Source organism: Puma concolor, chromosome D4, assembly GCF_028749965.1.
Source record: "Puma concolor isolate L17-30 chromosome D4, mPumCon1.1.hap2, whole genome shotgun sequence".
NCBI lineage: Eukaryota > Metazoa > Chordata > Mammalia > Carnivora > Felidae > Puma > Puma concolor.
The window spans coordinates 87,717,039-87,730,458 of record NC_141679.1 but is presented as its reverse complement, the minus strand read 5'-3'; the positions used below and the strand labels follow the sequence as shown (position 1 = coordinate 87,730,458).

The 13,420-nt window shown below is 54.3% G+C and overlaps 1 protein-coding gene across 2 annotated transcripts in view; it reads right to left on the bottom strand.

Moving 5' to 3' along the window:
* The window catches only part of URM1 (ubiquitin related modifier 1), a 28,412-nt gene that overhangs the window by 14,206 nt on the left and 786 nt on the right, over nucleotides 1-13,420 (bottom strand). The window contains exons 2-4 of one of the 2 annotated variants that reach the window (XM_025927862.2): nucleotides 9,879-9,949; nucleotides 1,663-1,744; nucleotides 297-345 (exon numbers count right to left, since the gene is read on the bottom strand). In XM_025927862.2, the coding sequence (XP_025783647.1) occupies nucleotides 297-345; nucleotides 1,663-1,744; nucleotides 9,879-9,949 (202 nt within the window). The remainder of the gene's footprint in view (nucleotides 1-296; nucleotides 346-1,662; nucleotides 1,745-9,878; nucleotides 9,950-13,420) is intronic. The other variant, XM_086684166.1, reaches the window with a different exon arrangement.

The following is a 13,420-nucleotide window of genomic DNA, read 5'->3' as shown; positions in this document are numbered from 1 at the left end:
CCTCTCCTCAGCGGTCGGGAGGGAAGGGGGGGGGGCCTGGATGCTTTGGGAGAGAAGGATAAAATCTACCAGAAAAACGGGTGCCCTGACGTTAATTTGCACATCTCCAGGACGGAGGAAAGCACACTTCCCCCAGCTACCCGTTCCTTCCTTCCCGGGACGGGAGACTTGAGTGGCCTCAGGTTGGAGGCCAAGTGGGACAGAGGACTAACCAGCCACCCCCTCTGGGCCTGATGAAAGGCCGAAGGCTGTCCTAGGGAAGCAGTGAGGGGAGGGATATCCCCCAAGGTACTGACCAGCAGTTCCCAGTCGGCATCGTTAACGAGCACCAGAATTCCTGGCCGCCTGTGGGAAAGAGGGAGTGAGGAGCAGGCAGTGAAGGGCAGGAGGCAGGAGGCAGCAGGGGTAGAGAGGCTGAGACACTTGGGCTGGAGGAAGGTGCGGTGGAAGATTTTCCTCCTGAGGTTCTGATCGAAGATCACCCAGGAAGAGGAGGGGACACTGAGTCTACGGGAAACCAGGCCAGACAGTCACGGCCTTTGGGATGATATGGAAAACAGGTGCAAATTCCAGCACCACCTCCCAGACCTCAGGCAACTCACTTTGTTTCTCCTGGCATCAGTGTCCTCATCTGAAAATGGCCTAACTCACAGCCTTCCTCCCGGACTGTGCCAGATGAGATGGCATGATGTGTGTCCATCATGGTGACACTGGTAGCAGCATATTTTTCCAGGTGTCTCACCTCACTGTCCCAGGCCTCCCACATGCCCGTGCTGGAGAGGAGACTATCTTGGCTCTTCAGAATCAGGGAGGGCTGCCAGTGGTCTCCAGCACCCACATGCCCAGGAGCGGCCCTGTCTGGTGTAAGGCTGGGTAGGTTGATGTCTGGACAGGTATCGGTCTGGCTCCTGCTGGCAGCAGCCCAAGGAGCGCAACTGTCCTTGGGGGCAGCTTCCGTCACCGCTGGACTGTGACCCGAGCCAGGGGTCTGAATGGCAGCCTTAGCCCCCCAGGGCGTGCTGGTGACCTCTGCTTCAAGGGGATGACTGAGTCCCACAAGCACCTTGCCCACCTCTTTTTCACATTAGGCTGGCCTTCTTATAGAAGCACAGCGACTTCTTGGCACATGGCTCCTTTCCCAGGAGGCCGGGCTAGGCCTTGGACAGGTACGGATGCTTTGGGCTAGGTGTAGGGGTGTCCCCAGTGAGCACAAATGTGCGTGTGTGCGTATTGTGTGCGTCCACGCGTGTGTACACGTGCGCGTACATGTGCGCACACTGACTCCCTGGAATTCTAGACCCGTGCGCTCCAACGCACCTATCTGTGAGCCTCTATTCACATTTCCAGGGCTCAAAAGGCTCATGTGCTTAGCGACTCTACTGGACAGCACAGATACACAGCATTTGCATCATCACAGAAAGTTGTACGGGACGACAGTCCCAAATTGTCGGGGGATGAAAGGGACCTTGCAAGGGCAGCATCTTTTTCTCAGTACTTTCTGTATGGAGAGAATAGCTGAGGCCCAGAGACAAAGGGAGGATAAAGGGAAGAGGACCCCAAGAAGGCTGCAGGGGAACCCAAGGATAGGGGTTCAAACCTCCACTCCCCTCCCCCCAAAACCACCGCCTGCCCTCCTCGGGGAAGGAGGAGGAAGGGACTCACACGCTATCTCCCTGGATGAACAACTCTGGCCGCTCTTTTAGCAAGTTCTTCTTGATCCAGACAAGGAGGTTCCGGATGTCCCCTGGAAAGGAAGGCACAGAACAAACTATTGCCAAACCCCAATGATTTCTGGCCCTCAGAGCCTTGCCTGGATCAGAAGTGGACATGGGATTCTGGGGGCATCTTTTCGACCAGGCTTTCATGGCCCCAGAACTTGTGGATTCCCAAGGTGAGGAAATGGGTTAGGAGGTTGGTGCCCTGCCAGAGAGGTCTTCAGAGAAAGTGGCTCTGCTCAAGACTTAAGGAGGTGACGGGGCCTCAAGACAGACAGCCGTAGGAACTGTCACACGTGAAAGGGCTGGGAGACAGGCCCCCACAAGTTCCGGAAGATGGTTTGAAGCTGCCACAGATAGGCTTCTGAGAGGGCCCTGAAGAGCCCCCTCCACCTTTCTCTCTCCAGCCAGTCCCAGAAGGGGGGATTCATCTTTGCTCTTGGAGGGGTCTGCATATATTTCCCTTTGTGAGGGAAGAAAAACAATTGCTGAGCCGATAACATCAGTTAATTTCCTCTGGCAGAGGGAGAGAAGGATCCTTCACCCGCCGGAGACGCTGACAAATCACTGCCCCATTGCCCCCACCTTCACAGAGCCCCCCAGGCCGGGGACGGCCACGCTGAAGAGGCAAGAGGTTCAGGATTGAAAGGGCCTTTCCTTCCCAGCTGGACACTGAGATCTGCCACTCTGGTTCTGGGACAGTCACCAAGCTCTTTGCACATCATGTGGAGGCTCAGAGCCATCTGTCCCCTGGGTCACCTCTCCTTTCCTAGGAACAGGGTCCCTGGCCACGGCACACTGAAATCTGGCTCTATAAACTCCTCAAAGCCTATGGCTCTCAAATATCCACACCTCCAACAGACTGTCTCCTAAGGCTGCAGGAGTTCCTTCTCTCCCCGAGACCACCTGAGAACCGAAAGTCCTGGGGAGACAACTGGTCTCTGGGAAATCAGCAGGGGCCTGGGACTAGCCACCCCTATCCTGACTTAGTCTCTCAGAAGGGCCTGCTGTCCTGAACACATGCCTGAGACAAAGCTCCGGGGTGAAGCTGGAGAAAGGCCCAGGTAGTGCCTTGGTTTCTCTGCCTAGAACGACAGCCCTGGCACACAGGTGAGGGAAAATCGGCTTAGACAAGGAGAAGCTCAGTTCTGCCCCAGTCTAGGCCCAGCAGCGTGTCTCGACCCTGGCATCAGCCTTGGACAGGACTTTAAGGCATTCTCCCTGACCCGCGTGGGAGCCTTCTAGGAGGCAGGCAGGCTGCACCCCGGATGGACCCGGACACTCTGCTCCATGCCAACTTCCCTGGATCGTATGCCAGCAGAGCACAGGGCCATGGGCAAAGTGTCCAATGTCTGAGGCTGCCGCCTTTCGATTTTAATTCCTGCTTTTACACAAAGCAGATTCGAGTCCTCATGGTCTCTGGAGTGGGCAGGGGATGGGGAGTGCAGCCTCCGACTAGCTGCGGTCCGTTTACACTCTGGCTGGGTTTCTCCCTGAGGCCTGGTTTCAGAGGTTTCCCCTTGGCCTCCATCTTGGCACTGTCTGGTGGGCCGCCAGCCCATACATCTTGCTGCCGCTCGATACAGCCGCCGGGGTCTGACGCATCCATCAGCCAGCCATGGCAGGCGGGGTTGTGCCTGCGTGCGTGGAGGAGCTGAGAGGCACTGGGCAGTGCCTGGCCTGAGGGCCACCAGCTGTACCTCCACAGCCCTGGTTGGCCGGTACAGAACCAGGACCCCGTTGGGTAAAGGCCCAGGCTCCCTCCAAAAGCGGGGGGGGGGGGGGGGCTCTGCTCCACCCTGGATAGGCTGGGGGGAGGGGAGAGGGCTAGTGGTCATGTCGGGGTCATCCAAGTGAAGGCACCATCATGGAGTCCCAGAGGGGTGGACTGGGGGGTGAGTCCGCTGTCGGTACGGGCTCATTTATCATGATGCTCCTCTTTGCTGAGGTCACTCCCTCCCTCTTCTGTGCCCCCCAGGCCTGCCCACATTCTTGATAGCCTGTTTCCATGGTGAGGCCACCGTATTGTTCCCCCATGCCTGGATTTGGGGGTGGGGAGAGGTGGAACTCACGGCTCCCTTCACAAGGAGGCCTGCAAGGGCCACTCGGCCTGGCCTGAAACACACCCCCAGGGACATCTTGCTAGGCTTGCTGAGGCCCAGACAATATGCAAATAATCTCCAAGCCAGATGGTCGGCTTCCAAAGGCGCCCAGGGGAGGAGGAAGGGTTAAGCAGAGTCAGGGACTGGTGGCTCTGGGGAATCTTCGATCCACCTTCCCCCTCTATGTCCTCCTGCCTTCCCGCTCCCACGGAGGGCGGTTTCCCTCCTGGGATTTGCAAGGCAAATATTTACTGAGCAACTACTATGTGCCAGGTGCTAGGAAGACGGCAATGAGCAAGAAGGACACAGAGCCCGCCCTCATGGAGCTAACAGGCCAGCAGGGGAGACGGCCACCACTTATTCAATCAGTTGTGATAAATGCTATCTCTTTTGTGCGGGTGCAGGAAAACTTTTCTGAGGACGTTCATGTTGATGCTGAGGGCTCATGGATGAGTAGGGCAGGACGGGGAAGCATCCCAGGCAGGAGAAAGAATACAAATGAAGACTTAACGGCGGGATGGAATTCGCAGGTTCAAGGTAATAGAACAGAGAAAGCAAGACGATCAGCAGATGAGACCAAAGCAGTAGCCAGGGGCCAGACCATGCAGGGCATGCAGGGGCCTTGAGACAGGTCTTCCCCGGAAGAGGCCTCTCCTTCCTCGTGTACTCCAAGTTTGCTCCATGGGTACAGAACCCACACTGCCTGGGCTGGGGCTCCCTGTTTCTCTGGCTACACACGTTATCAAGATCCAGCTCAAATTCATGGCATGACCGTTAGGAACCAGAGTGTGTTCTGAGGACCTGGTGTGGCCACAGCACACAGCACACAGCACAGAATCTCACACACAGAACCCGCCTGAGATGTTTGCTGGACATGTGGACGACTATGGAGGGAGAAGAGGTTGGGAACACAGACAGTCCCAGTTCTGAGTTTAAACCCATTACTTCTTGGTCCTATGACCTTGGCCGTGGGATTCTCTGAGCCGCAGCTTCCTTTGGGAAATGGGAGTGGTAAGAACGCCTCACACAGTGGTCATCAGGACTGAAGCAGACGATCCATATAAAGTTCCTGGCACGTCAGTGCCGTGACTGTTCTGTGATCCGGAGGAAAAACCCGTACCCTTTGCTCTCTCCCAGTGTCCTGAGCTTCCACAAGCTCTGCTCAGGCCCCTGGCACCCTGGGGATGTGCTCGGACAGTCTCGGGGGTGGAGTACAGTCAAGGACTCATCAGATAATGCTGGGACTGGCTGGGGTTTTCTGTAGGATCCACTGCCATCAAAAGCTGGAAAGGCAATGGGGGAATGGGGTAGGGGGCTGGGAGCAGTGAGGGGACCCCAGACACTGGTCTTCCCTCCACTTTATTATTTAAAAAAAAAAAAAATATATATATATATTTTTTTAAGTAAACTCTATACACAATGTGGGGCTTGAACTCATGACCCCCAAGGTCAAGAGCTCTACTGACTGAGCCAGCCAGGTGTTCCTTTCCATTTTCGATGTTCAGACCCCTAAGATGCTCCCAGGACAGCCCAGGTGGAAGGAATCACATTCTGAGGCTGTGGAGGCCAGAATGCCGGCATCTGATGGGCACCTAATACAAGGTCTCCAGCAAGGAAGCCTGGCCCGCCCATTTGGGAAACAGCAGTAATGGGAGCTGCTGCTCTGTGGCGGAGTGGTTAAGAGTTGGGGTTCTGGAGCTGGGGGACCCTGAGCTGCTGCTAGATGCCCTGGGAGGGCACCAGTTGCAGAGTCAGCCTGACATACGGGGACAGCGATCCAAACCCCAAAGCGCTGCCGTGAGGGTTCAGGCATAAAGGGAGCAGCAGGCCCTGTGGAGCGTCCACCGCACAGGACAATGTCCTCTGGCCACAGTGACTCAGGGCTCCTTATCCCCTTGGCTGCCAGACCCCTCTCCTGCAGGCTGTTGGCAAAGGGGCACCACACACTCCCCTCTTAGCACCTACGGAAGCTTCCACCAGGATTGCTCACCCAGTGGACCTGTCCTTGTCTGCGGACACTGACCACCCACTGTGGCAGCCCCTCCCTGCCACTGGTGTCCATCCTAGCTTCTTGGGCTGAAAGAGAACAATCCCAAGGTCTTATCTGCTCATGAACTCGCCTGCGACAGACCCACATCCAGCCTCTCTTTGATCACCTCCAGGGAGAACCTTGCCCCCAACCAGAAATCTATCTTCCTGACACTCGCACCCAATGAGCCTTGGTTGGTCCACAGGGACCAAACCAACAAAAGTGGCCCCTCTTCCACACACCACTCAGTCTGGGAGAGCCAGACCCCCTAAGTCTTCTCCTCCATAAGGTTAAACCGCTCCAGTTCCCACCAAGTCCACCAGGCTCCAGGCTCTTCTGGGAGCCCACCCCAGGCCTTAGTTGAAAAGGGAGAAGAAAGAGCAGAGATGGGGGGAGTAAAGGAGAAGAGAGGGTAGAGGGAACATCAGAGGGTCTATTTACAAGTGAATGGGGGTAAGAATGGAGCAGTTTGTGGGCTAAACTGGCCTCAGAAGGAGGTTTACAGATGTGCAGGGGACGCTCCTCATTGTTTAATTAAGCAGAAAGTGGATCTTTTCAAAAGCAATTTTGCACAGGGACTGGGAGGGGTTGGGGGAGAGGAGGGCGGTGGGGAGGGGATCAGCAAACAGGCCCCAGAGCAGAGAAAGGAACAGCTGGCCCCAGAGAGGCTGTGAAATGCATGCTAAGCAGTTTAAAGCGCCCGGGAGCTCCCTCCAGCTCCCTGGCCGGGCCACCCTGTAATACAAAGGCAGGGCAGAGGAAGAAGGGCAGGGAAAGGTGAGGCCTAGTGTCTCCTCCTGGGGGCCAGGGCAGGTAAGGCCCACATGGGGACAGTCTGTCTCCCCTGAAGTTTTGGGTTTGCTCCAGCCCACTGACCAACCACGGGCTGGGGGCCTTGCACCGAAGGAACTCTTGATGTATAAAAGCCAGCCCCCAGCAGCCACAATGTCCGAAACTGATGGTGCTACCAACCTCTGCCAATCAAGGCCTGCTCCACAGAGATGGCTGTTAGGAGGTCCCCTCTATGCGCATAACTTCTCACCAACACATCCCGATTCCCAGAATTGTATGCTCAGATCTGGAAGCAACTTTCCCAGACTGTGGATGTCCGATGGATAGCCAGCTCAATAAAGACTAAATCTAACCCAACCTCCCGTTTCACAGATGGGAAAAAAGAGGCCCGTGGAACTAAGTGATCTGCAAACGCGCACTGCCAGGGCTCCTCCTGCAAGCTCACCCCCTTTGGCCTTGCCCATCCTCTTTTCCCAAGTTGGCTCTGTTGGAAGCTCTCCCCTGGCCCAGGACCCAGGGCCCCGGAGTCCCCTTGTTTGTGAGACTTGTCACAATCCATAATCTTATGGTTGCTATTTTCTCTGCTGGAGTCTCCAAGACCTGCTTGGCCAAGTTGCAGCCCCCGGGCTGGGAAGGCTGCCAGTCGACAGTGCTGGGCACGGGCTTGGGGGAAGAGTGAGACTCTGCTGGCGGCACCCGCTGGGCTCCTGTGTGCCAGGGTAATGTCTGGCAGCTGCCAGCCAGCTCCGTGGCTGCGGTGTGACCTATGCCTCTGGGCGCAGCAGGGCAAAAATGGGAACCAGGGGTAAAGATCCACTGCCAAGGGCCCAAAGGCTGAGTAAAGGGGCCATTTCAGTTTCTGTCCCACTTCCTTTTCGGCCATCCCAGAGAGGGGAGGACAGGCCCCATCGGCCCCATAAGCAGTAAATGGAGAATGAGAGATCAAACATCTGCGCTTAGCCCAGTCTCCCTATTTCTGTAACTCTGGACAGGTCTTTCTGTCTCTCTCAGAGATCTGGTTTTCTTGATAGATCATATTTACTATGGTCATTACACAAATCAAAGTAAGTAGCTGTTGAAGGCATGGATGGATGAATGAATGAATGAATGAATGAACAAAAAGTATCAAAACCAGAAAATACACTGCAAGTAGGAGAGGTCACATGGGTCAAGAGAGTTAGTGGCACCACGCAAGGCCTTTGGAGACCCTGAAGTCTGGTTCTAAATCCCAGTTCTGCCACTTAAATAACTGCACGGTGTGGACCTTGATGTCTCGGAGTTTGGGTTTCCAGTTTTTAAAACGGGAATGATAACGGCAGCTACCGCCTAGGAATCTGTGACAATTATTTGCACAACGACAGGGGTGCGGTCTACCACGCCAAACTCAGCCTGTGCCCCTCATCACACTGGCCTTTCTTCAGTTCCTGGACCACCTTGAGGGTTTTTACCAAGAGCTACCCCCTCTACTTGGAACGGCCCTCTGCACCTCTGCTCTCCCTGCCAATTTATGAGGCCAGCTTCTTTCTATCCTTCAGGTCTTCGCCTCAAAGTCACCTCTTTAGAAGCCTGCCCTTACCACCTGCTGGCGTTCAAAGCCCCTGTGTGTTCTCCTCATGCCAGTGCCCACCACCTGGGCAGTTTACATTAGGTGTTTCCCGGTTTGCTGCCTGCCTCCACTTCCATTATGCTCCATTTAGGGCGAGAACCACATCTGTTCTGCTCACCACCGAATACCCAGCAACTAGTACGGTGCCTGATACAAAGGGGGCACTCAAAACCAGATATGCCCACCGCAACCGCGAAGGACTTCTTCCCATCTCTGGCACACGGTAAACACTCAGCCAGCGGATGAATGAAGGGGACTGGAATCACTAAACCTGCCATGCAAATGCAGGGGAAACGAATCCTAACCTGTGAGACTGTACTAACTTCCTGGCCAGGTCTTTAAGGATGAATCTTTGAGAAGCTTCTGAGAGCCCCTTGTTCCCTCCCAAGGCTGTGTGGCCACCTGTCAAACCAAGGAACAGTCACCTTCATCTTCCCCAGTCTTCCCCCACCAGGGATGCACATGGTCCCCCAATCCTGACATTTAACTCCAGCCTCATGCCCGCCCCCAGCTCAAGGATGGCAGTGTCCTGTTCTTTGGTGGGCGTCCCCCAGCCTCTGAATGTGGCACACAGATCCACCCTGTGCCACTGCTCTCCAACCCAAGGGAGGGTCAGAGACAGCTTGGCAGCCAGTGAATTTGGGGAATTGTCTGATTCCTGGCAGACGTGTGTCCAGTTCCAGAAGAACCCTGTCAAACCTCATGACCATTTCTCGACGGCCCGCTTCCGTGAACCTCATTCCCCTGCCTCCTCATGTGACTGATCTCCCCTCCCCACAGAGCCATCTCATCCCCAGGTGGAGACGGGTTCCCATTCCTGAGAGCTCTGTTCTGGCGAGGATCCACTGCCAGGGCTGCTGAGCCCCTTCAGGGTTGCGGTGCCCGGGCCCCTGCCTCCAGGCTACCCCAGTATTTACCCAGCTGGACCCCTGTAAGTTACCTCTTCGACCCCCCTCCCCACCCAGTGTGAAGGCAGGGACCGGCTCTTCTTTACATGTCTCCCCAGTGCCTGGCACATGGTCTTCCACACAGGACATGCTCAGTGTACATTATTTGTTAAAGGAAGAAGATCAAGTACTTAAATGGACCAAAAAAACAAAAAACAAAAAAACCAAAAACCCCAACGACCCACTGTCTCCCCCTCAGTCAACCTTCCCCATCACACCTCCTTTCTGGCTAGATACTTTTCTCCTCGTCTAAATCCTCTCACCACGTGAGCCCATCCACACGGCTCTATTTTTGCTGAAGGTGACCCCCTTCAGGAGGACGCCTCTCTGCTGCCATCCGGCAACAACAGAGTTGCGCGCTACAGCTGTTAGCACGTAGGGATTTCTGTCCCTACCTCACATGTGAGAACACTAAAGCTCAGAGAGGTGAGGTGCCTGGCCTAAGGCTCTAGAGAGATTCAAACTTGAGTCTGTCTGAATCCAGAACCTGCATCTGTAAGGACTAAGCTATGCTATCTCCTTCCTACAAAGCTGGCTCATCCCAGAGAGGATGGTGATGCCTCCTCCTCCCTCTCCCCTCTCCCACTGGCCAGGGAAACCCTGCCCCTTCCCCCTTGCACAGGGCTGAGTGACCCCAGGCTCCTGCTCAGCGGCCCTCAGAGTGGGGCTCGGAATGCGCATACTCACAGGGTTCCTCCTGTCCAGGCAAGGTGACCTGATGCTTCTTTATGCCGTCGAACAGGAGCTCTGCGCCGCCTCTGCAAAGGAGGGCCAGAGAAAGACAGCCGGGTGAGCTCCTGCAAATACCTGGTGGAGACTGAAAACCGAAGGGGCTGGCATTAGAAGCCCAAGAGACGCACAGACCAAGGCTCAGGAACAGCTCGGGTACCAGACTGTGATGGATTCTCAAATGTGACTTCCTAATGTGAAGTGGGTGCAGATAGTCTCTACCAATAATCAAGTACCCAAAATTTGCAGACTCTCATTTTTACTCCTCCGCTTTCTCAAGAGGCGGCTTAGCATACAGGTGCAGAGAACAAGCTTTGGAGCTGTCACCCTGAGATGGAGGCCGTGCTCCACCTCTGCCTGATGCCCAGACCTTGGGCATGTGACTCCATGTTCTCAAGCCTCAATCTTTCCATCTACAGAAGTGGTGAGGAGCCAGCATCAGGCACGGTGGAGACCCTGTGTGTTGAGGGGTCTCCATGGGCCAGGGGAGGGTTCGAAATGCCCCTGCTTGTGCCACTCACTGCTGGGCCCGGTGGGCACACCACAGTGCTGGAGGCTGAGACTCCACTGGGTTTAGCAATAACTTTGCCACTCATAAGAATATTCTTCATCTCATTTCATTCTGAGGGCAGCCCAGGTAAGGAGGAAGGGAGGAAGACATTACTAGTTGCATCTGATGAAGAAGCAGATGGAGGCCCGGAGAGGTTAAGTGACTTGTCCACGGTCACACAGGCAGTGGCTGAAGTGGGATTTGAATTCCAGCTGGTTTCTGCTTAGCCCCAGCAGCCTTGGCAGGAAGAAAACAAGACTCCCCAAAGGTCAGAAAGCCCCTTGAGGGCAGACCTTGGCTCACTTCTATGTGCCAGCACCTGGCCAAGGGGAGGCTGGGACAGCAGAGATGCTCGGAGCCAAGTCCAGAAGCCAGGGGTTTATGATGCGGACACCAGGGCTCTTTCAATGCCCCACAGTGCTTCTTCCTCTGGGTCTCCTGATTCCCATCTCGGACTTCACGTGGATCTTAACTGAGAAGGCCTTAACAGACTTTTGATGGATGTGACGCTTCCCGCTACACCACCCTTTCCCAATTTCGGAGAACAGAGATGTCCTGAGACGGTCCACTGGGAGGCAAAGGCAAGGCAAGCATTGTCATGGGGGAAACATGGGGCGACTGTCATCCAAACAAGGTCACGCTTTGTTGATGCAGAAATGTGGAGGGGGAGAGGAGGCCCATCTGTGGCCGCGCGCAGGGCCATTTCAGCTGCAAGCCTGCACAGAGCCTCCATTTATCCCCTTCCAAGAGCCTCGTTCTCTTCTGGGTGGGGGCTGGCACATGCAGCAGCTGGGGTGGGGGAGGGTGACAGGCAAGGGGCTCAGGAGTTGGGGGTCAGAGAAGAGGGGTGGGAACTGGGGGCACTGGAACCCAGGCAAACAACCAAGAGCGGCCAAACCTGGTGGTGCCAGGCTCAGAGGCCAAGGCTGTTTTTCCCTTTGCAAGCGGGTAAGGGAGAAGCAGTCTGGCTCAGAGTGACCTGTCACCACTGGGTTCACTGGCCTTCAAGGGAGGGGCTGGTGTTTGTGCTGCCAGCACATCTGGAGGGGTGGAAGGTGAACGCCCAGCCCCTGCAGAGATTCGGGAGGCGGGCAAGGGGCCTGTTTTGACCCCAGAAGAGAACGAAAGCTAGATTTTCTTATGTCCTATAGGGTTTGCTGTTCAAACTCAGTTAAGGAATTACATCTAAAGACACTTCATCTTTCTCTTCACTCCCCAATTTGTGACAGGAGTGTTTCTTGGTACCAGTGGCTGGTATATACGCTCCTCAAACTGCCCTCACTTTTTCTAGCTTGTCTCTATCTGATCACCCCATGCATTTTTAGTTTTGTTTCTTTCCCTTTGCCTGCTGGAATGCAAGCTCGGCCTAAAACAGAGCCTGGCACATAGCAGGCACTCAAGAAGTATTTGCTGAATGAATGAAAATGCCCATTTCTCCTCCTTCTCTGGCCTCAATGGCATTGCCTCTCTTTGCCAACACCTACCAGTCTCAGGAGGAAGGATAAGAGGAAAAGGAGAGGGAACCTCACATCTGGACCTCAGGGACGCAAAACACATTTCTACCGCATACTTTGAATTTTGTGTGACCTGAGAAAATGCTCCGCTAAGGACACTTCAGGTGGCAAGACAAAGGATGGCAGAATTGGTTCCTGACAAGATGAAAGGTATGAGAGGTCGTCTAGAGAGGCTCTCAAAGCAGGTAGGACTGACAGGACGACATCTGGTCAGGGGCTAACCACACACTTCAAGGATCACTGTGGCACTCAGGAACAAAAGGGAGAGAATGATGGGTAAGGTTTCTTTGCAAATCTGCTCAGGTTCAGAGTGAAGGGTGAAGGAAGTCCGCGAAGAAATGGAGAAAATGAAGGAAAAGCCCGGGGCAAAAGCATGCATTGACACAAAGAGACATGGAATCTGGGTTTAAGATACACCTTAGATATTTTTGCTTCCTGAGAAGCTGCAATTCTCATGGGACATTGTGGTGGTGAGCGGAGCTATTCAAAGATGGGTAGACTGGGGGAGAAATGTTGTGGGGCTCACTCTCGCTCTTGCGGGTAAGGGAGGCTAAGGCTAGCGATGTTTAGACTAGAAAAGGGGTAATTAAGCTGGTTTATAAGTTCTCGAAGGCAAGGACCATACTTTCCTTATAGGACTTCCCCACTGCTGCCAGCACAGTACCTGGCAGACGGAAAACATTTCTGATGAACAAAAACCAGGTCTGACTCAGTGACAATGAAAGGTAAGCTGACTGCAGAGAAACCTGCAGCTTCTCCCTTTTCAGCTCTGCTGGGGCCTGTCAAAGTAGCAGGGATCTTCCTAGAACTTCCATGCTACGGGAGGGCTGGTGTAGGGGGCACAGCCGAGCCAAGGGTCGGTGAAGCAAAATAGTGAGGAGACCAGACCAGCATAGTTCTAATTGGACCCATGGGGCCAGACAATATTGTCAATTAAAATGCAGTTAACATTCATGAGACTACCCCTTCTAAGGGACAGAAACACTGAGCACTGGAGGGCATGGACAGAGTTCTATTTATCTTTGTATCCTCAGTGCCTGGCTCACTGCCTGGCACATGATAGGCACTCAATAATGACTACTGAATGGACTATCCAGTGAAGGGAAAACATGAAAGAAACTGAGGGCATCCAATGGAAGGAAAGGCATTTATGGGTAGAGGTTTTAGATTACCATTTCAGATTTTTCCTTTCATATAAGCCTTGGCTTGTTTACCTTCACACACACACACACACACACACACACACACACGTGCACACACACATCTAGTCCCAGCTTTTTCCATGTGACTCGAAATTATACCACCCATCTCTTGGGTCTCAGTTCCTTTGCCTTCCCTCCAAGCTCTGCAGTTTCTCTCAGCTCTGAAATCACACGACAAACTCGTTTGTAGGGGATAGAAGATAGTGGCTTGAGGAGACTTCCTCCCTGATGTGT